The following is a 22,963-nucleotide window of genomic DNA, read 5'->3' as shown; positions in this document are numbered from 1 at the left end:
CTGAAGGGATTTAGGAGCAGAGCAGAGTACGGTATGTTCTGGCCCCCGCAGGCTTTGGATGCCGTTGCTGTGGGCACGCAGTCTGGGTTGTGTTTTGCATTCTGCTGCTTTCGGTAATCCTTAAATAATTCCTCTTTTTTTTTTTTTTTAATCTTTTTGAGGAGCACGTGGTGTGCTCCGTTCCCCTTCCTTTTCATTGCGACCCCCCCGGCCTCCTGCCCCAGCCTCCCCCTTCCCTCCCCTCCCGGGCAGCCTCCCCCCACCCCCGGGCCGAGCCCCGCCCCGCCGGGCCCGGCCCGGCCCCGCCGTCCGGACCGCGCCGCTCCCGCTCCCGCGTCCGCCGCGCCCACCGTGCTGGGGCCGCCCGCCGCCGCGCTGCCCGGCTCCGCTGCCGGCGCTGCGGGCCGGCAGGGCGCTACGGCCCGGCCCGGCCTGGCGCGGTACGGCACGGCACGGTACGGCACAGCACGGCTCGGCCTCGCGGGAGGGCGGCAGCGCGGCAGGGATCCGCCGCGGCCGGCGATGGGAGATGGAAGGAGCCGGCGGTGCGGTAAGGGGCGGCGTGTTCCCGTGCGGGTGCGGGGGGTGCGCTCAGCCGGGGGCACTTTTTCCCCTTCATTTACTTTTACCTTTTTTTCCTTTCCTTTTCTACTTCTCCCTTTTTCTCTTTTTCCTTTCTTTTTCCTTATTTCCATTTCCTTTTTGTTTTCCTTCTTGCTTTTCCCTTTTCCTCTTCAGTTTCTTCCTTTTTACTTTTTACTTTTTTCGTTTTTCCTTTTTCCATTTTATTTTCTTTTTCCTTTTCTTTTTCTCTCCTTCCTTTTTTTCTCCTTTTCACACTCTCCTGAGGGAAAAAAGCTCAGAGCCCACTTCTGCGCTCATTACTGCTGGATCCCCAGAGACACTAACTGCACCAGGGAGGCTGCACTGGGACCCCCACCCCAGGGCTGGAGCCTCCAACCTGCATCTTGTACGGTTGGTTTTGCTTTTGTCTCTATGTAACTTGTCTGTGTTACAAATCAGCACTGTTGCTGTACTGACAAGTTCTCCTATACCAAGTTCTCAATTAAATGACACGTGAAAAAGCCAGCGTCTTTGGCTGAGTAGCAGCATTGTGCTTTCTGGGGAGGAGTGGGGTCAAGATGAATTCACCAAAGGTGTTAAGTTTTAGAACATTAAATGTACGCAGGGACGCTCCTGTGCAATTGTGGTGTTATCTTCATCCTTGCTACTGGAGACTGAAGCTACGCTTCTCAATAGGAACATAAACATAGAGTTGTAATGAGCTTGAACTTCACACAAACTCACCAAAGATGCTAGCTTCCTGTATAGATGCGGTATTTCCATGCCATAAACAACAATTACCTGGCTCCCACAGGATGCCAGTTAGTACTTTGTCAGGCAGAGCACTTCTATGTGTTATTGAAGTGATTCGGGTGTGTGATAGGCAACTGCAATTACTACTGCTTTTGCAGCTCCAGTCACACTGTAATTCTGTCTGTGCATAGGGCAATTAAACAGAAAGTCAAATGCAATATTTCTAATGAAACTGGTGGTTGCACACCCAGCATTTGAATCAATTGTAATGGGCTGCTGAGAATATCCAAGCCTTTCTGGTTTGGCTAGGAGAAAGAAATCTCCTTCTACTCCAAATGCTTTTTCATCAGTCATATCCTTAGTTGATGCGTTTCAGCAGATTTTACCAGTTTAACGCTAGCTGTGACTCTGACCTACCTCTGTTGATTTACACAGACTGAGAGTCTGCCTACAGAGATGTTGGTTTTGGGGTGTGCCTTTGGTGGGAGAGAAGGTGAGGTTAAACCATGTAGGAATCCCTGCGCAAATGCTCTCCTTCAATTACAGCCTTGGTTCATTGCAGAAAAGAGGATAAGAAAATCCTTTGCAGTCATGATGATTTTAAAAACAATTGCGAGAAACTTACACACTGCTCTCTTCAAAACTCAATACAACAAAAAATTAGGACTTCTTGATACATAAAGAAATTTTTGCACAATTTATCTGTGTGAAAGGGGTGCTATTGGTGCTTGAGCAGATTATCTGATTTACTCGTGCCATTTCTATGCCATCAAATTGAGAAGGAAAAGAGCAGTGAGGATCCTAATGGAGACACTAGTGTGTTTTTTTTCAGCAAGCATTTCTTTGCTGTTGTCAAGCTGCATAGCTGAAAGACCTGGATGTCATTCAGAGTATTTCCCCTCCCCGCCTAACCCCAAAATAATCCTTTCTATTCTTGCCCATCTTACCAGGAAAGTTTGGCATTTGGTTTTGCAGCTTCGATTTAAGAGATGGTTTGGGGTTTGATTCCTGTGGGATGAAGAGGCAGACTGTCTGCGGGAGTATCATGGACCAGCGCCACAGAGCATCTCTGCAGACAAGTGGTTGTTTCCATGGGCGTGCTCTGAGCCAAGTGCTGGGAGCTGCAACGTTGGGGCTGGCAGTTGAAGCGGCACAAGTCACACCCCGCACGTGGCCGTTGGTGCACAGGAAGGATGCTTTGGCCGTGGCTGATAACCTGTCCTTGCACATGCAGCACAGCTGATTGCTTGAAACACTCCCTGCTCCATGGAGAGATGGGCTGGCAGACCTGGGAGCTCGTGTGATTTTTTCTGAGGCGTTGCATGAATTTCCTTTTGGAGTTCCTCTGTTTAGTTGCAAGGGTCCTGAGAGAAAGCAAGAACCTGGGGTACTGCTGGGTGGTGGTTTAAAGATAATTTGGAGGCAAGACAATGTGGTGGCTTAGGAAAGGGAGCACAAAGAAGGGAGGGAGGAAACAGAGTCTGGAGAGTGAGATTAGGCGGGTCTCCAGGGTACAGGGGAGCCATCTGCCAAGCTGCTGTGCTCCAGCTGAGGTTGGGCAAACCTGTGAACTGCTGCCAAAACTCAAAGGTCGGGGCAGTCAGCCACCAGCCAGTGTCCTGCTCCACATCAGCTCTGCAACATGGGTGCTAGGAATCCCCAGGGTGCAGCAGCTGGTAAAGTGATCAGTGTGAGGTTTGTGGGCTTGGCCAGAAGAGGTGGGAGCAACGTCCCTGACGTGCAGTGCACCACCCGTTCTCCACGTTTCCTTGCAGCTGGTTCCTGATGGAAAGTGGTGTCTGGCTTCTGGTGGAGCAGGGATTTCACAGTCTGGCTTTCCCACCCAGACCTGCTCCGTGGCCTGGGGGTTTTGTCATATCCTGGTGGGTCAAAAAACGGTGTGTGGGTCCTTCCCTGTGGAAGTTTAGGTGAAAGGGAGTATATGTGATAGAGAGATCCTCCAAATCATTGCCATGCGGAGAAGTGGGGCCACAGATGGACACATTTAGGTCTTGAGCAATTTGTGTCTTAAACATAAATATCTGAATCTCTTTCTGAATGGATTCCTGTCCTCCCGCACCCATGGTAACAGAGGCTGTTTCCAGTTCTTTTTTCCTGTTTGCAATGAGATGAGGTTGTGGGGGTTAGAAATTATAACTTCCGTGAGATGAGAAAGCTGTTTGAGACCAGCTCTAAGTGTCTGCCCAGCACTTTCGGTCCAGCCATAAGTGTCCTGTTCCTCTCAGGAATGACGCTGTTTGAAGTACGCTTCTGCAGTGTGTTTCCAGGTGCTTTTTCTGAGCACAACCCTCCTTGCTCTGAGACGCCTCTTGCTGTTGTGCCAGCTCCTGTCAGAGACTGCAGGCTCCTGGGATGCTAATGCTTCCGAGCATTTATTCTCTGCGTTACAGAGATGAGCAAGGCAAGTTGTGTATGGGGCTTAAAAGCAGGGTGGGGTGAGGGTTAGCCCTTTGGGTGCAGGCTAGGTTGCTACAGGATTGAATAAGGAGGCAGAGGAGTTCAGGTATTATCTAGCTCTTGAAGCTTCAGTTGCTCCTGAATTGACTACTTCCTGGGTGCTATAAGCAAACAAACCTGCCAGGGCACCAGATCAAGCTGTCCATCAGGGATCAGGCTGTCTGTCAGAGCAGGAGCTCTGCATTTCCATCTCCACTGAGTGCCTCAGCCACTAGCTCTGGCTGCAGGAAGCGTGTGGCATTTGCCATGGCTTGCTTTGCTAACTGTACAAAAAGATTTTCAGTGCTGTGACTGCTGGACTAAGCCTAAGGACACCAGGCTGGAGCTGGCTTTTGAGTATGGGCTGCCAAGGCAGAAGCACACTGGTCACTGTCACGTTTGCCGAGGTCTGCAAGTCACAGCCACAGCATTTTTTTTGACACCTGGTAAAAGGACCAAACAAGAGGGCATTGTTTTGAGTCTGTGATACAGTAGTTTGGGAGCAGTAAGAAAATAACCCAAATGGCACAGATTATACAGCGCAAGCCTCCCTTTTTGCAGAAGCAATGAATGGGTCTGGCTTTCTCTTAGTGTGAAGTGGCACAGTGGAAGAGGTGGCTTGTCTCCAAAGTGTACTCATTATTTTTTCACAACAGTTTTCAAACAGGAAGTGTCATTGGGGTAATAACCGCATCTCCCAGGCTGAACAAAAGCCAAGTGTGATGGCGAGATGCACTTAAGCCTCAGATGTGATTGCATTTCAGTGTTAACAGAAGAACCTGTACCAGGAAAGCCCGTTTCTCAAAAGAAAACAAATTCTAGTACCAGCGAGTTCTGGTTCTCATCAACTTTCTTGTCTGTGGACTCACTGTGGCCTAATGAGGAAAAAAGAAGTATTAACTTCATCACCGTGGGACACTAGTGCCAGCTGGCCTACATTGTGCTGCCTGTGGGGGATGTATCATCACCTTTGGTGTCTTCTGCCTTCCTGCCACGGCTGAAACTGCCTGGTGGCTCCTGACAGCGTGGGCACAGCAGCCTGAGGATGCTGGTGCTGGCACTCCTTAGCTCACACTTTCTTAGCAAGCAAAGTCTGCTCTTGCAACAACATCTTTTCAGTCCCCCAGTGCTTGCACAGCAGGAGGCTTAGGTGAAATTTGTTGGTGTGACTTCTAGCTTCTGCCTCAATTGTGCCAGCGAGAAGACGGCTCAGATCAAACTTCATTCAAATTTCTGATCCAAAAAACTTCTGATAAACGTAGTTAAGACTCAGAAAGAACAATTCAGGTGAAAGCTGTAAAATTAATTTAAATACATGATATGAAATAATCACGCAGGGGCAGTGAGCTATGTCTAAATTAGAGGAAGATATATACACCTTTTTGCATCCTCTTTTGCTGTGTTGTAGCTCTACAGTTTGCCCTTGCTCTTGTGTAGAGTGGTTTGGGTTTGGGGTGTGGGTTAGGTTTTTTTAGTTTTTTTACTGTTCACAGAAATTGAGGTCCAAAGACTATTTTAATCACTTTGGGATACTATCTTAAACCATGTTTGTAATACTGATTTGAAAAAGGAAGATGAGCTCTCTTGATATCCTGTCCTTCTTTACTTCTATCTATAAAACCAGTCCTTACTTAGCTGGACATACAGAATGTGCAGCACATGGGAGAGGATGTGCCCTGCAAGTTCTCAAGGCTCGGCAGATGTTGGCTTGGGTTTTGGAAAGAATTTAGTTGCTTAAAGATACAGAGGTAACATCTGGTGGGCTCCTGAGGCACTTAGGCATATCCGAATTCTAGCTTCCAGGGCGTTGAAATCCATGTGAGGCAGACCTGTAGCCTGTCTAAACAGTGTTCTGCCATCTGAGATACCTAAAAATGATGGAAGCTCACTACCTGCTGAAAAGAAGCAGTCTGTCAGTTTCCTAAATATACTCAGAACAGATTGAACAAAAAAAGTAAACGCAAGATGTCTAGTACATGTGCCACTGAATTATCTGAATAAAAGATGCTGTCTTTGTGCAATTTTTCTCAAATCAGGCCCCCATCCCAATGCTGTTTGACATAACTCAGGAAAAATACTTGCACTGTGGCTTTATTAAAAGTTTTGGATCCTTTTTCCTATCTTTACGTTTTATATCTAAGAACGTGGTGGTTCATGCAGTGAGCTAAAACCTGCCTCTCAATGGGCTTCCTTTGATTCTTGTGCATACCTTAAAAATAATGCATAGGTATCCAGAGGTACATACAGCACACTTCAAAAATCACTGACTTGGCAAATAGAAAATGCTGAGTGACCTTTAATGGTAAACTGTAATCATACAGACTTTGAATTAATATGCTGTTCACATTTACACAGTTACAGCTCAGACAGTGTCAGCCTTTGCATAATAAAAAGCATTTAATTCAGTGTAACAGCTGACTGCTTCCTAACAACTTCAACCAAACAATGAAGCAAACATTCCTTTAAGGGGAGAAAAACTCAAGTGCAGGTGTAAAACAAGACAACCAGACTGAAAACAAATTTCACTTGCAACTGCTTGATACTGCTGCTAAGGCATCCCTTTTTTGTCACTGTTCACACACCTTTTCTAAGCAGGCGTTCTTATGCTTTGTTTCTCAGTTGAGCCTCTCATCAGACACTGAACTTTTGTGAAGTCTGCTTTTGAGCGGGGAGAGTAGCTCTGATGGTATCTGCACCCTTTCAGTTTTGCTCTCTCCAGCCTGACCACTTCCTGGGAGGCTGCTCCTGGTAAACACATCCCATGACGCTGGGAGCAGCATGGGAAGCATGTGGTGCTGCGGTGCCTTTTGGTGAATCCCTGGGGTGAAGGTGTGGGGCGTGTTACGGTAAGGACTGAGGACTGGAACTGACTGGATTGTACCAAGCCTGAGGTCTGCCCGGTCCAGGGCCATGCCAAAGCCCGGTGAGCAGGTAAGAGTGGCTGGCTGCACCGGTTTGGACCCAAGGTCAGTTTAGCCCAGGAGCACGTACATGGTCATGGATGTCAGCAGATGCCTGGGAAGAGCTCCGCTTGGAGCTTCATGAGAAGGACGTGATTTCTACATATGTTGTGGATTTGTATCCCTTGAGCTTGTTCACCCTCCTTTTCAGCTCCTGTAGGATTTTGGTTTCCATGACATTGCTTTGCAGGGAGTTTTGTGGTTTTGACTACAAACTGTGTGAGGAACCATCTCCTGTTTGGTGTGATGCTGACTCCTAATACCTTCTTTTGATGTCCTCTGGCTGTTGTATTAAAAGAGATGCTGCATCACCAGTTGCTCTTTGCCTTTTTCAGACCCCTTGTGACTGCATGCATCTCTGCCACGTGTCTCTCAGCTGCTTCTTTTTTTCAGCTGAGAAGTCCTAGCTGACTTGGTTATCCCTTTCTACAATCCAAACTTCTCTGCTGGACAACGGCTGTAGGCAATGCCCTCACACAAGCCCTTTCCTTCCTCCCTCACCTTCTGGCTCTCTACACATCTACTTGGAACTCCTGATAAGAATTAGTTTAAAACCCAAGCTGAGATTTCTTCTCTTCCAAAACCTTTGCTAGCATTAACTTCTGGCAGCTCCAGCTGAGAGTTAGCCGTGCAAAACTCCTGTTCTTTTGAGTCTTAATCTATTTTACTAATGCTTTAATTTAAGAATTGCAAACGTGTATTAGCATGTGGGGGTTGTGTGTGAGGAAAACACAAATACGGTGTGTGAGGTCACATGGAAGTAAAAACTGCAAACCTTGCTAGCAGTCTTTTTGTGAGCACCAGCAGCACTCTCTCTGTTCTTTCTGTGCTGTCAGTGTGCTAGCTTTCACCAGCTAGCAAGTTCATTTTAATTCCAGCTCTCTGCATTTCATCCTATTACTTAGGAAAGTGACTTAAGAAAAGCTCAACAGAACCAGTCTTTTCAGAACAATTAGTATGACCTGTCAAAAGCAGTGAGGCTTGCTAAGCTCATGCCCACACAGGAATGATAACAGTGCTTAAAAACAAGGGCTGGCCACTAGCTGTGCCAGGCTGTTGGGGGGCTTGTCTGTCCATGACAGTAGGGGCAGAGCTCTCAATGCCCGACTCTACAAAGACTTGACCATGGCATTGCTGCTTGACTCACATGGTCCTTTTGGCCTGCTGGGAACATGCTGGAGAAGGCTGGAAATCTGTGGAAACCTTCTATCCATCATTCCTGCCTTTTTTTTTTTTTTTTTTAAGCTAACTAGTTTCTGGGGAAACTCCTGGGGTGCAGAAGACAAGATGAAAATAGATGTTTAAACTCCTGAGAGCATAAACTCATTGTATCAGGATATACGATAGGCTGCTGAGAAGCATTTGGGGTTTTTTGCTGCTAGAGATGTTGGTGAAGCAATGAGAATGGAGTAAGCACAGCGTTGGATTAGCAATGCTCCAGGTGTGGCTGTGAAGTCCTCCGTAGTTGGCTGTGCTTTACAGGGATCCTGCAGAGGCTTTTTCCTGCTTCCTTGCAGTAGTCCCGATGGCTCCATTGCAGCTGGTGCAGGGGCTGTTGCCCACCAGCAGGGAGCTGGCACCCACCAGCTGCACGGCTGAGGGGCAAGGCGGTCAGGTCTGGGAAAAGGAGCTGTGCATGTGCAAAAGTGTGCACAGCTGGGGCTCCCCTGAGCCTGCCTTATGGTATGGCTTAGCTGTAGGAAACCCCACCCCAACTAGCCAGTTCCCTCCTGGTTTTCCAATAAACCGAGAAGAACTGGAAAAACATTTCTTTCTGGGTTTAGAGTGGCTGGGTTTTATTAAGAAAGCTTGCAGGGGTCCCCCTGAGGATGCTCACAGCCCTTCATGAACCCCTTCCTGCTGATGTTTTCCTTTAGCATGACTGGTCCCCTGCTGTCCAGCATTTCGGCTGACTCTCTCCCTGAGGGCTCAAGCTTGGGCACCCATCCCATTCTGCTTTTTCCCAAGCACCATTTTCCCAGGTCTCCTGTGAGGAGTCAGTCTGTCTAGCAGCATCTGTCCTCTCAAGGGGTCTGAGAAACTCCAGACTGACATTTGCCACTTAATTATCTGCTCCTTTGAACACTTCCTCCTTATTAGATGTTTTCAAAGAAAACACATGACCTTAAGTGTGAATGCTTCAGGAGGCATGGGTTCACGCTGGCTCTTTGTGCTCACACTGACCCATCCCTTGTCCCAGCAGCCATGGACGATGTCATCTCCTTCCACAGAGACAGAGCACAGCTCTCTCGTTGGCTCAGCTGCAAATGGTGGTGAGAGAACAAGACTTTGATATTCCTTAATTAATGCTCTCTGGGATGTAGGTATTAAAGAAAAAAAAAAAAAGCCCCAAGAAGAAAACATTGTGTCCCAAAAAAGGCCCCAGCCAGAACCTCAGTTAAAATTCAAAAGAGGATGCTTTGGTGCTTTCCTTCCATGGACAAAGGAGAAGCATTTTCTTCAGGCTTGGATGACTCACCATGACTATCTAAAACCGCTGGGATTTTTGGGGGGAAGTTTGAGGGGAGCTCATGACTGGAGTTGAAATCAAATTCATCCAGAGACAGGCATTGTGCTTCAGGAAGGGCAGCAGCCAACTCTCATCAGGGGCCTGCCTAAAGCCACCTCTCAGGGGTGAATTGTGGCAACGGTTTCTCCTTGCAGCTACTTATCCTCTGCTCTAGTTTGCACGTTCAGACATCAGAGCGGAGCAGAGGCAGCGCGCGTGCTTCATGCTGCGCTGACTTATCTGTCCTTGGTAGCTCCTGCTGGAGGAGCAGGATCCCTGGTCTTAGCATCCTACTGCTCTTCAGTTCAGTGCTGAGACACGGATTCAGCAGCTTCGCCTCTTCTGCAAGCCTGAAACCACCACGAGCCCCATGGGCATGTCCTAAACAATCTCTGCTCCCTTAACAAAGGACAAAAGCCCAGCAAGGCAAGACCTCTGTTGACCCATGCCAGTGCCTTGTGCGAGGTCAACAGAAACTGGTCCCGTGTGTTGGCAGGATGTCCAAGGGGTGAGGACTGCCATATCAACGCTAACACAGCCTCACGAATGTTATATGAAGTTCACCCAAAAGGCAAATGCAGCCTCCCCAGCTCCTGACCAAGAACTGTGACCCAGAGAAGTAGGCTTGATTAAACGTTCAAACAGACAGAAGATGCTGCAGGAGTGGTGAATGAATTGGCAGGAACTCGCTGCTGCTCTGCCCAGAGTGTTATCAGACTGAAAAACAGTGTGTATATGGTTCATGAGAAATGTATGTACAGCTGGGCTGATTTAAGGGGATTGATGCTCTGAGTGAGTGTCACCCTCTCCAGCAATGACCAACACCGGATGCATCAAAGGTGGTGGTTAAACCCCTTTAAGAGAAGCAATTATGAAATGAGCTGACCCGGATACAGATTTCTTTGCCCTTGAGCTGAAGGAGAAGGCTTAAGCAGGAGTTTTATATCCCTTCCAATCTTGCTTGTATTTAATCCTTGCTAATGCAGCTTGGAAAGTGCCGTGAACGTTTGTCCAGCCCTTCTCGAGGCTCCTGGTTTTGGGGTATGATACCTTCTGCGAGGTTTGAGTTGCAGATTGAAAGAACAAAAGGAGAGCACATGTTCTCTCTCGATTTTCTGGGAGGTTTTTTTGTTTTTTTCTGTTGTGGGTTTGTTTTTTTTCTGTCTCTAAGGAAGGACAACAGTAAAACAATAGTCTTAAAAGCCAGTTCTTGACCTCATAGCATCCTCATTCTCTCACCCTCTTGCTTTTTCTTTTTAGTATCTCTTGTTTGGATGAAATATCATAAATCTATCCCTAAGCCTGGATCTGCAGGCTCTGAACTGCTTTACCTTTACACATCCTTATCATGCTCTGACAACCTAAATAGATGTTAGGTTCAGCTGTTCCCATGCACAATTCTCTGTAATTCTCATCAGCGGTGCTGAGCACTTCTGAAAATCAAGTTACCCCTTTCAGACACTAAGACAAAGGTCTTGCAGTCTCTGCTTAGGCACCTAACTCTGATAAATGCTGCCCTGTACACTGAAAAAACATTAATTTAACCATTAATTTCTGCCTGTTATTGGATGATGCAGAGGGTGCCGTGAACCGGACTCTTCTTCATTGCTTTATGGTAAGGTACAGGCAAATATGGACCCTTGGAAAAAGTGTTTGCTGGCAGGGAAGCTCAGTGCAGCAGATTTCTGTGAAGCCTCAAAGAGCATGGCTGAGGGATGGAGATGCTGTGTCCCAGAGGTGTGTAGATCAGAAATTCCTGACTGCTCAGGAACTGGACTGCTCTGTCCATTTTATTTTCCATTTCATTCATCTGTGAGTGGGACTTGGCACCAGCTAGCTGTTTAGCTGTCCCATCCCTTCACATCCATCTGGGTAGGTTGAATTTTTATCTGGTTTCATAAGCTACTCCTGTCCAGGCTATTGCAGACCAAGAGCCACCTCCTGTGCGCTCTGAGTCCAGCTGTTCCTTTTTTAGCCCTTCCTGCTCCCCTTCCTGCAAATGAATGCAGCCCTGTAAAAGCAGGGGAGACATGGAGGCTTCTTCCAAGCTTCTTTCATCACACTCATGATAGTCATCTTTGGGCTCGAAAGCCCTTCCTCTGTTTCATCACATTTTTCCCAAAGTATCTGGTAGGCTAGTATTAGCAGGTCCATCAAAGTACCTGTTGGAGCCCTGGTGATGAGTAGTTGGACCAGTGAACAGTAAATAAATATATCCAAGACCCCTATATAAGATCTACTGCACACTTATTAGAGAGGTGTGTTGAACTAAATCCTGCAGAACTGGTGCAATCCAGAAAGATGGGAGAAGAAATGGGGGTAAAAGGCCAGGAAAACCTGGAGCAAAACAGTTCTAGGGCATGGGGCAAGAGAGTTATTTGTCAGTATGCTCTTGCAAAAAAATGTAATTGTTGGAGACCTGGCCTTGGAGGTATGCATAGATTTGTGATTCTATCCATCTCTGATTAAAGAGCCTTGACCGTGTGCTCCTGTGAATTATATGTCTTCTGCACTTTGAATTTCTGTTTGTATCTGATGCTTACCCTAAGGTATTTGGTGGAAGCGCATAAAAGTTATTATTGTCCTGGGGGGCAGAATGTTCCATCTGGCTTTTTTTTAAAGAGTATTTTTGTAAGCTAAATGTGAACCATGCAATGACTTGCTGTGCTCTAACAACTAGCTGCCTCAAACATAGGGTATGAATATAAAGGTCACTGAAGAATTTATAGAGTTAATGATTTATTTCATCTGTCACTTCAGACAGAAGAATTATGGGCTCCATCTTGCCCAGCTGGGAAGAAACTTAATGCTGACTGCAGACAGTTTTTGCACTACAGTTTATTGCTGGTGTGTGCTTTATCTTGGAGATTTGATTTGACCTGTTCAGAAAACTAATTTTAATCTTAGTCCTGCAGCCTTTCTCTCCTCTGAGAAACTGGACCTTTACTGTGTCAAACTGCTTCTTATGAGAAGGAAGCAGTGGCAAGGTGCTGGTGGCACCAGGATGCTCGATTAATCCGTCCATCCATCCCCCCAGGTGCTCCCCTGCTAGCCGGGGAGACCACCCTCTGCCCTTTCCCTGCCTCCTGGCCGTGGAAACAGGTTTGACTTGGGTGGTTTGGTCATAAAAATGGGTTTGGCTATTGTCCTGATCTAGAGAGCAGTGGTCAGGCATGGCCTGCCCAACAGGGACCCTCAGACAGCACTTGCCACACATTTGCATACCTTATTGTCCTTTTTCCCGTTTTTGATCATCCTTGTTGTAGCCCTTGCTCCTCCCTTTCCCTGCCCCAGTCTCCTCCCAAAGAAACAGCCTGCCCCATTTATGGTTTTCCCATGGGTCCCAGTTTTGTGACATCCATACTCAAATTTGCTATTTCTGATGCTATTTGCTAGGCATATTTAACCCTAGCTGGCATTACTGAGATGACTGCACAGTGCTGCTGGCCATGCAGCGGGTAAGTCAGCTAAAGATGTGAGGGGTTGGGTGCTCTAGCATCACTGCTTAATACTAAAATGCCTGGGTTTGGATACAGAGAGGTAAGCTCTGAGTTGGCCTGTCTCTGCTCTGGTTGATCTTGGTGGTGATAGAGTTAAATGAACACTTTTAAAATCCTACCTGACAGCCCACCTGAAGGTATTTCATGTTCCTGCTTCTGTTTTTTCACTAAATGGTAGATAAGCTTTGTTTATTTTGACTCTACAGGCAGAAGCATTTGCGTGGGATAATGATGTATCAGCTCACACCAAGACTGTTGCCAAGGCCAAATATGAATTTTTGTTTGGCTTGGAAGAAGAGAAACCTTCAGAAATGGGTATGTTCTATTTATTACTATTGTGTGCCAAAAAAAAAAAAAAAAATCTCTTAAGCTGCTCAGGAAAGTTTTGCAGAAGCTGCTCTCTAATGACCCCACGAGGGCTCGCTTGCTGTACTGAGCTGCCCTTTGCTGGACCACAGTGCAAGTACCAAACCAAAGGAATCTGCTGGTTGGGCCCCAGAAAATGACAGCAGTATCCTGTCTTACACCCACACCTTTCTCTTTGGCTCACCTGGGCCACCTCAATGTGACAGCAGGGATTTGTAGGACACGTTGGTGGAGGGAGTCCCAGCACTTCTCTGCAGCGGAGTTGTTTCAGCCACGTGTTCTGCAATTGCACATGCTGAAACACGGCCATCTCTGCCTGGAGAGCCTTCCAGGAATGCCCTTTGTGGTCTGCATGCTGCTCTTCCTACAGCAAGAGGTAGATAAGATTTTAATTTAGATACTTGAGGTGGTACCTGAACTCCTACGTCCTCTGTAGTTATTAATTCAAGAAATCCAGGTGCAGTGTCTAATGTTATGCCTAAGGATCAGTCTTGTTTCTGTTCTTTTCTTGTAAATACAGGGCGTTTTCTACCTTTTCGCAACCAAAGCTTAGAAGAAAAGAAATGTAGTTACTGCTCCTATTTCTTTTGCCTCGTAATTATCAACAATCCCTGCCCTCTTTGCAAAAGCATTTCCTTAGGCTGTTCTCTTTGCACCTTGATCCTTTGTAATTGCAAACTTTCTGGAATGTCACTTTTAATTAAAGAAGACTCCCTTCTTGCCAGAGAAGGGCAGCACTTTGTACAGAAACAAGCTGATAGGCTCCTCCACTTCAGTAAGGAAAGGGAAAAAAAAAACCCAAAACCCAAGAAAGAAAAAAAAAGCAGAACTGAAGTCTGGAAAGTGAGTAAACAGTCTCTCCCTGCCTTTTCTAAAGTTTGGTCTTCCACTTGGGAAATTCTAACTAGAGAGTGGAGGGAAAAAAACCAAAACCAACCAAAATGTCCTCATTTAGGAATTTTAAAAACTTTTACAAATTGCCACAAAACGTGTATCAGATTATTACATGAATCATGATGACCTCATTTCTTGTTTGGAGAGACACAGTGCGAGAGCGCTGTCAGCAGGCATTAGTGTATTTCCGGAGATTGGCATTAAATAAAGTATGCTCTGTCTAATAAATCCAAGTGAATCTATTGTTATTACTAACCAAAACAATTATCAAATGTGATGGGTATTCGGAGGTGACTGAGTACTGAGCCCTAAAATAAAGGGCAGCAAAAAATAAGCCAGATATATTGACTTATGTGTGTACTTTTCTGTATTTTTCCTGCGCTTCTTGCCTTGTTTCTGAATCTCTTGTTCCATTATTAATCAGAAACTAACAATTAGTGAAATGGGAGTGACTTCAAGGAAGACTTTCCAAATATTTAACAGTGGTTAACATGTAACACTTGTGAATGTTATATGAATTGTACCTGAAATCTGGGTCGTACTGGGCCTACCCAGACTGGCTTCATGCTGTCACAGACAAATGTATCATCCTCCTCCTCCTCCAGGAAGATGTTTGACTGCAACGGATACATGAGAGTGGTGCTGCCCCTTCTGCTTTTTTTCTTTATATTGAGCAGGTTTTAACTGCTTATTCACTGCATATGAATGAGGGTGGGGTGACTGAGGGCACAGTAGTACAAACCCAGGGCTCTGTGCACCAAATCCTGGCTGCCTTTGATTTGATATATGTCAAATATGTCATGACATAGATTTTTAGTGGAAACAGCTATGCCTGAAAGTCTGTCTTCTCTGTGTTAGAGAGGGAGGGAAAAAACACCACCAAAAATCTAAACAAAACTGCAACTTTAGTCTAAAGTTGCCTTTAAAAGAAAGAAGACATGCTTTTTGTGGGTCCAAGTATGAAACATTTCAAGCAAATGAGTGATGGGGGAGGCCCAGAAGTACTTGTTTTTAAACTTGATCAAGAGAAAAGCTTGCCACTGTGAGCAGTGAAGCTGAGCTTTAATTTATCTGACCTAAAGCAGTTCACCTGTGCTTTGGCTGGTCTCAGAAACTGAGAATGTAACATGTAAGTTGCTCAATGACTTAATTATTTCTGCCTCACAGTTTATCCTTTCCCTTTTGGCCGGAACCATATTACTGAAGCCCTGCTGGATGCTGTGGAGGGTGTAAATTTTTTGATTGGGAACTAAAATACTTGCATCGGACAAGCCAATTCACAAAGAAGGAAGGATAATTTGGGGCAACTGTAGCAAACACTTCTGTTTGCCTAGATGGGAAACAGCAGACTTTATTAATAAGCTGCCATGCCGATTTTTACCTTCTAGATTGAAGCTTGTGGTCATTTTCACAGGTGAGAGGAGGGGAAAAATAAGTTAGATGCCTACAGAAGAGGTGTTTCATTGATGATATTCAAATGTTAATAAACCTGCCACATTAAAAACAATTCCTCCTCATTTCTCTCCTTTGCTACCCTCAGCATGGTTTTGTCTGGGATATTTGTGATGCCTGATATACTCCTGTGCTCTCGTCTTTATTGTGTGATGCTTTTTGCCTGGCTTCTCTCCTCTCTCATCTGTTGCCCATCCTGCTGCCCTGGATGCATCACTGGGAGCAGAGCAAGGTCCAGGTCCCCAGGACCCTCATCGCATTGCAGGAGGGCTTGGGACCACACGTCTCCCTACAGACCCCTGCTTGTGGGGCTGCTCCTTGCTGCTGTGGGAGCAGGGTGGACGTACCACAAGCGGCCACATGCCTGTGCGCTGCCTGGCCACCTTCCTCGGTGAAACCCCAGCCTTCTGCCTTCCAGCAAAAGATAATGTTTTTTAAAAACTGAATTTGACTGTGTGGGACAAGACGTCTTCTCAGCCTCGTTGACATAAAGGGTGCTTGTTGTATATGGAAACATACCCTCCTCTGGAACCAGCTGTGGAAACAGTGATCTGTATTGAGCAGTCTTATCTTAAGAGCTGGGCACACTACAGAGTACTGATTTTTATGACTTTGCAGTTAACACATTTAAATAAATAAAAAAAAGAAAAAAAAGTCCCAACAACATGACTTAATCCTAAAAAGTGCTTCCTTGGGGAAAAAAGAGGGGGACACTACAGAATAATTGCTTAAGTAAACATGAAAGCCAACTACCCCAGAATTCCTGTTATATGAGAAAATAAATCCAAGACTGTTATTAGGAGGAAAATAGTTTCTTAACACTCATAAACAGTGTTTTCTCTGATGCTTCTAGGAGGAGAAAGTTTTCACCCCTCCTCTGCAACAGAGAGTTTAATCTCATCCTTCACAAAAAAGCCCTGTACAAATGTACAGATAGTCTCTGGGTTGCTATGCAAGTCTGGTCTTTCCCAACAGCTGCTGGAAGATGCCTGTTTTTGAATTCCTGGTGAAACAAATAGCTTTTTGGAAAGCCTGTCACTTGCTGTTTTGTGTACAGTGAGGTGTCATGAGGCGACTGAGCTCATTTAACAGCTTGCTTCTGCCAAAAGAGATAGTCCCAGCTGCACCCAGCCGTGGATTGTCTCATGCTAGCTCTTACGAAGCTCAAGCCAGTAAAAACTGAGTAACAAAAAACCCCAAAACAAAGCAAAAAAAACCCAGTTCTAAAAAAAAAAGGGTTTACTTTCTCCTGGTGGCGTGTGCTGAATCACCTCTGCAAGGGGTCAAACAGTGCCAGAGCTGACACATGAAAGAAAATGAAATGCATACTTTAACCCATGCAATATACCCATTCCTGAACCTGAATCATGAAAATGATTGCTTTTGCTGTAGAATTTAACTTATTTCAGCAGCAAATGAAGCACATAATGGCTGCTTTTTTGTACAAGCAAAACCTTTTTGTGGTCCTATGATGCTGATTTAAACAGCCTTAAGAAAATTACTCCAGTAAACTTCCTGTAAAATGAGTATCACTAACTTACTAGGTTGTCCTTTGCTCTTCCACCTTGCTTGCTTTCTCTGTGTCACTTCAAGTCACGCATGTCCAGCTCTGCTGCATCCTCCTTGCATTGCATGGATGTGGCACCTTCCTGATCCTCACTCTAAATGCTGTCCTTAGACCACAGTCACTCACACATTGCATTGCTTTCAGGCTAGCCCAGATTGCTGACTGTAGTCTTGCCCCATGCTTCAACCGTATTGCTTTCCATTTCGATGCACCACCCTCTGTCATGTTTTCATCTTTTGCTCTTTCCATCTCCAGGCAATCCTGAAAGTCTGGGCTTCCTGGTCTGGTATCTTACTCTGCAGCTCTGCTTTCCTGAAAAGGTGCAAACTGCATTTTCTGAGGGTTGAAGGACTGCCTGATTTTCATGTTCATGTTTAACTATGGTGGACAGAGCCTGTGCGGAAAGTACGGCAGGTGTACATTTAAGAATATGTCCAGGAACGTTCACCAGGAACACCTGCAAGGCTAGAATCTGGAAAGCTCAGACCTGTGGTGCCCCCACACACTTAATTAAAATTCCATCATCCTGTTGTGCATACTTGACTCTATCAGGTTTTTTTATTGTTGTTTGTAGTGTCTCACTGCATTTTCTGACACACTGAAGATGCACAGGGGTTTTAAACAGGAGTGTCTAATCAATATGTTTTCTTGTAGATATCCCTGTTGTTTGGCATTGCTGGTTAGCAATGATGAAAAGAAAAGCTTAACTTTTTAAATTTAAGTCTCCAGAGGTACTGTATTGAAAGGTACTTTTCTGGTTGAGTTTGTGCACTCTAAGAAGCGATTACCTCTCCAGCACCAGCATGTTGACAGGCTCTGCTGGGTGCTCCTCTTTCACTCCAATGCAGAGTAAACCAGGTGATTTTTATCTACTGCTTCAATGCTCTGAGGAGCAGCAAGCTCTTACAGTGCTGTCAGAAAAGCACATCTGACTCTGCGTATGGAAAAATTTATGCCGATGAAGGAGGACAGGTTGCACGGTGCTCTGCATCTCGGTTGCGTGAGGTGGAGCTGTTTTGCTGTCTCAGACTTTGAATTTCAGAGTCCCGCTTCCCGGGGCTGGGTGAAGCCAGGGCACGCTCTGGAGCTGTCAGGGGTGGTGTGATGGATGTCTGGCTTTCCAGTCCCAGGGAAAGGAAAACTAAAGGGACGTGAGGTGTTACGCTAAGACCCTTGCTCCCCAGGAGGAAATTGGATGTCTTGTGACCTGCACTTGAAAGCTGAATAGTTCCAGTTATCATAACCTACAGCTGCAGGGAGGAGATCATCACATCCTCAACTTGGTGAACAACAGAGTTGTTTGAAGGCCAAGGGCTTAGTACAAATAGTTGTTAAATCATGGGCTGTTTGTTTATTTCTTTTTAAAGGTGCAGAATTAAGCACTCAGAAGTTAGGAAGTGCCACAGTTAAGGCAGTAATTACCTCCCTGTCTGTGGGCTGTCAGCCACGCTGATGTGAGTGCACAAATATTTGGGGGCCTGGTGATGCTGGCAGCCTGTTGGTGGTGTCTGGCCGCTTCAGATGCTCTGAGCACACATGGCGCAGGCTGAGCTCAGCTGAAGCGGGCAGGGCTCTGAAACACTTTCCTGAAGGCACTGGGGCCCTTATCTTCCGTCGGGCAGATGGAAAATGATGCACCCAGGTCAATGGGCACAACAGAAGAGACTCAGCCAGCTGACTTGGCCAGCTGTAGGCGAGTACCATGGGGCACAGCTGCTTTTTTGCTTGTTATCGCGGTGAGCTTCTCTGCTTGGCTTCAGCCCCATCACCCGGTGAGGTAGGCAGCACACCAACACAAGCCCTCCATCGTGCTGTAGCCTTGATTAATCTCTGAAGCCTTCTGAAGGAAAAGATGCATGTTATTCTGCTGCTGGAGATGGCTTGATAATGAACATGGAGAAGGCGTTTAATTAAAATTATGTGGGTAGATGCAGCTCTGGCCTGATATCACACTGAAAAAGTCTAACACAGGGTACAGCAAGTATTTTTCCTCTTCACCGTTCACTGCTTTAACAAGTGCCTTCTGCTCTAGACCCCCGCGTTATTTATTTAACTCTGTCCAGCTTCTTGAGGATAGGAATCTCATTGACTGTGTGAGCTTGCTGAAAAGTTACCATGCAATGTCCAGCTGCGCCTTTAGCAGCAAATAGTCAGAGCCTGGGAGACGCACATGTCCCTCTGTGCCCTATTTTTGTTTTAGCTGGGTGCATAACTCGATATCCAGCTCCTGGGGTGCTTTGAGGACTGCTTAGCAAGCTTTTTCTTAGCCTGGCTAATTGATCCCAAGCACTGAAATGTAGTAAAGGACATCCTTTTCTAGGAACATGCCTAGTTGACAGTTGGACTTGATGATCTTAGAGGTCTTTTCCAACCTTAACGATTCTACGATTCTATAATTCTATGATTCAGCCGCTGCAGCAAAGATATGGGGTTTCTAAAATACATGAGTAGTAAGTAGTGTGGGGCTTTTTAAGCCATCGTTGCTTGATCAAAGTCTGGCGATGTATTTTTTTATCTGAAGAGATCTTTCTATTTGAAGGACTTTTTGAGGGTTTTTAAAAGATTCTTTAAAAATATAATATTTTAAATATGTAACATTAAGTACAGGTGGATTCAGAGAGGCTGTAAAGTCTTTGCAGATGCTGCAAGTGTCAAAGCAGCTGTGGGCTGTCATTGCTCCAGAAGCTTGCTCTTTCAGATGATGGCTCTTAGGGAGCTTTTAAAGTAATTCTTGCTATTACTGTGTGTATCTACACTTAGAAAATCACCTGTTAGCCACTTCTTTTCTAAATCACAGCAGTGGAAAACCAGAAAATTTCAGATTCTTTTTGGATCTGTCTTTTGAATTGAGTTTAAGACTTTTCCAAACATAAGTCTTAAACCAAAACTTGAGATTCTTGCAGCCACGTCACACCAGGGGGTGGGGCTTTAAAGAAGAAAAGTGCATTAAATACAGTAAGACTCACCTGCACTTTTACATCAGGATGAGGAGCCCAGATAACTCCCTTTGTATTCCCTCCTGTTCTGGCTCATGCTAGCAGTTGCATCACTCTACCCTTTTGCTTTCCAGGGTAATGACTCTTGGGGCCAAGCTATCTCACTGTCCATCTGTGGCCCATACAGCAATTTGTAGTGGATAATGCCTCACGCTAAACCCTCCCAGTATGTGCTGCATGTTAGTTTTGGACTTTGTCCTGTTCTGAGCTCACTGTAGGCCTGTGAGCTGCTGCGGCAAAGTGCTGTCCTTCCTGCAGCTGGGGGACCGGTGGCGGGCTCCATGGAGGACTCTTAGTTCACTGTGGTTGGGGTTACTCAAGTGCTCCCAAACCCTGTTTGCCACTGGGAAACAGTTAAAATCTGTGGGGAAAAAATATAAGCAACTGAGTCACACCATTGCTTACCTAAAGCTTTTCATCAGGAATAGGGTTTGTAATTGTAAAAAAGCCACACACACACTCTCAGACAGACACAGAGTGACCCTGGTATTTGACATGCTGTTTTGTTCATTATTTTCTTAATGGACAGGATTTACATTCTTAACCTAACAGCTTTTCTCACTCTCTTGCTTTTCAAGCCATTACAACTTGGGCATCAGATCACCACCCAACTCCAGGTGCTGGGACTTGGATAGTGGAGAGATTCGTGACAAATTTACCTAGTGTGGGCATGACTGTCCTGTGGCAGACTGAAGGTTCATGTAACACAGCCTCTGGTTGCCCAAACCCCCCAGAATTTAGGGAACTATGAAAGAGCAGCAGTGAGCAGTACTTCTCTGATAACTTCTTCCAGTGTGCAGCAAGCTGTGGGTGCAGGATTTCCTGAGTGACACACTGCCCCTGGGTGCTTGCAGGTTGATTGTTTTCTTCCCTGAACTGGTCAGTTTAATTTCTAGATAACCCTGAGCCCCCAGCTGCCACACCACTGCCTGGCTGTTTAAGCATGATGAGTGCAAGGCGCACGCTGCCTATGCACGCTACTGGATCTGTGTCAAAGCAGGCACCCCCTGTAGTGGTCTTTTTTTGGGGTGAGGGATCTCAGCCAACATGGTCACTATTTCTGCATAGGCTCTGCAGTGTCTCTGGTCCCCTCCACCTTCCTTGCGTGTTTGCTAAGGTAGCAGAGGCATTTAACCAGGGCTTATTTTCTAGGCAACCCCCCCACCTCTTTCCTCTGCTCCCCCCCCGCCTTTGCTCAGCTTCCCCATTTCCACCAACTTGTTTTTACATATTGCCGCTGTAACTTTGCAGGGATGAAGGCCTGGCTCCACTTCCTTGCGCAAGCAAACTGCCCAAAAGCCTGGAGTGTCTGCAAGCTGCAGAAAACCCTGTGCCCAGTCCAGTGCGGATGTTTGCAGCCCAGTTACAAAAGCACGGTCCTTGCACTATGCTAATCCCCTGGCTTTGGCTAACGAAGGACCTCCACTGGCCAGGCAGGACCTATCACAGCATGGAGAATGACATCATTTGGAAAAAGGTCTGCTGCGCAAGGCTGCCGGTGATTGTGCAGCATCCTTCCCCTCTCAGGGGAAGGCTGCTCCTTCTCGGTGTGCGCAGGCACTGCTTTATAAATCGGAATAGTTTTAGTTAACCACAGCAGTTGTAACTGGAGGGAGCGCAGGATGAGGAGACACATGTGACCGCCCTCTCTGGCAGGCTGCAATAATGATATAATGCCATAAATCCTGTGATTTGTTCGTTAAGCTCTGTAACACAGAAATTTGTTCCCTCTTAACGCACGCATTGTTTTTACTTAGGCTAATTTGCTTTTTACAAATAATGGCAAGAAATGCTGGTACCAAGAAAGCATAACTGGTGTGACGCTGCATGCAGGCTCACCCACGTGCTGCTTGTAATCGGCGCAAGGAGCTGCGGAGAAATAAAATGCAAGATGTCCGGGCTGCTTTATGAAACCTTCCAGCTCAGAAATGCTGAAACACCGTCAGGCATCCCATGCTCTGAAACCAGCACATGACTCTCAGCATCGCCTTTCTGCCCGTTTCTTCCCTTATGGACATGGTTATAATAAGCGGCAGCTAAGCACAGACGTCTCCCTGGCATACCGTCAGGCAGCCTTGCTGAAGGAAATTTTTTTTTTTCCCCCTGCAAGCTGCCAAGGTGGACTCCTTAGCTCCTGCGATAGACTGAATGAGACTGCAGTTCCCCCATCAGTTTCATAATACTCAGAAAGCATCCATTTACATCATTGTGTGCAGTGCAGGGCAGCAGCTGCCAGGAAATTTGAAACTATTTTGATTCCAGTTGACTAGAACAGCAGCAATTGAATTAGCTGGTATCGCTATAGATAAACTGATGATCTGTGCATTTTATTTCTTTGACCAATGGGTAACTGCTGGAGCTACAGTAACCTCTGTGAGTAAGGAGACTGTTCAAGCAAATATATCTAATTTCTCGAGCTAGCTTATATATATATATATATAAATACTGTATAGAGACACTCACACCATTCTTTTGTAAAATGTACCTGTAAACAAAATGTCTGTCTATGCTTGTAACTTGTGTTTTGCTTCCTAGAATTTCCTTTTATTATGCTGTAGACAAGCTTGCTTGACATGGAATGGTTATTTACCTATGAAATATCATATCTATGCCTGATTTAAGTCATGAATTCTTTCAACGTCTAGTCATCAGAAAGGCTGCCAACTGCTGTTAGGTTATATTTGCCCGGTCTCAGTTTTCTAGCCACTCACCCCCTTTCTATTTTAACTTTTTCTCTCTCTCTTTTTTTTTCTTTTTTTTCTTTGTTGAAAGAAGCCACGTTCAATGCAAAGTAGAAATTGGTGTTACCTGAGAGTATGTGTCCTTTCTTTGTTTGTTTGGTGATGGGTATTTTTTTTCCCTGCTCATCTTCAGTGCGGTCCTTAAATTTTGTTGTTGCCTTTCTAGCCTTGTTTGTAATGCAGTCATATTGGGGGATGGGGTTG

At 45.8% G+C, this 22,963-nt stretch overlaps 1 protein-coding gene and 1 long non-coding RNA gene across 5 annotated transcripts in view; one reads left to right on the top strand and one right to left on the bottom strand.

Annotated features, from left to right (window-relative positions):
* The first annotated feature begins 298 nt into the window (after nucleotides 1–298).
* Nucleotides 299–22,963, top strand: part of PSD3 (pleckstrin and Sec7 domain containing 3) — a 115,738-nt gene continuing 93,073 nt past the window's right edge. For 3 of the 4 annotated variants that reach the window (XM_054809224.1, XM_054809223.1, XM_054809226.1), the window contains exons 1-2: nucleotides 299–550; nucleotides 12,950–13,058. In XM_054809224.1, coding sequence (XP_054665199.1) covers nucleotides 530–550; nucleotides 12,950–13,058 — 130 coding nt within the window. In that variant the 5' untranslated portion in view covers nucleotides 299–529. Of the gene's footprint in view, nucleotides 551–12,949; nucleotides 13,059–22,317; nucleotides 22,392–22,963 lie in introns of those variants that run through there. The other variant, XM_054809225.1, reaches the window with a different exon arrangement.
* On the bottom strand, nucleotides 13,294–22,924 carry LOC129199199 (uncharacterized). The gene is made up of 3 exons (XR_008574611.1): nucleotides 22,827–22,924; nucleotides 16,997–20,379; nucleotides 13,294–13,473 (listed from the first exon to the last, which is right to left on the bottom strand). It is a non-coding gene; the product is annotated as an uncharacterized LOC129199199 (long non-coding RNA).

This window comes from Grus americana, chromosome Z (assembly GCF_028858705.1).
Source record: "Grus americana isolate bGruAme1 chromosome Z, bGruAme1.mat, whole genome shotgun sequence".
NCBI lineage: Eukaryota > Metazoa > Chordata > Aves > Gruiformes > Gruidae > Grus > Grus americana.
The sequence above is the reverse complement of the archived record's forward strand: the minus strand, read 5'-3'. Positions and strand labels throughout refer to the sequence as shown.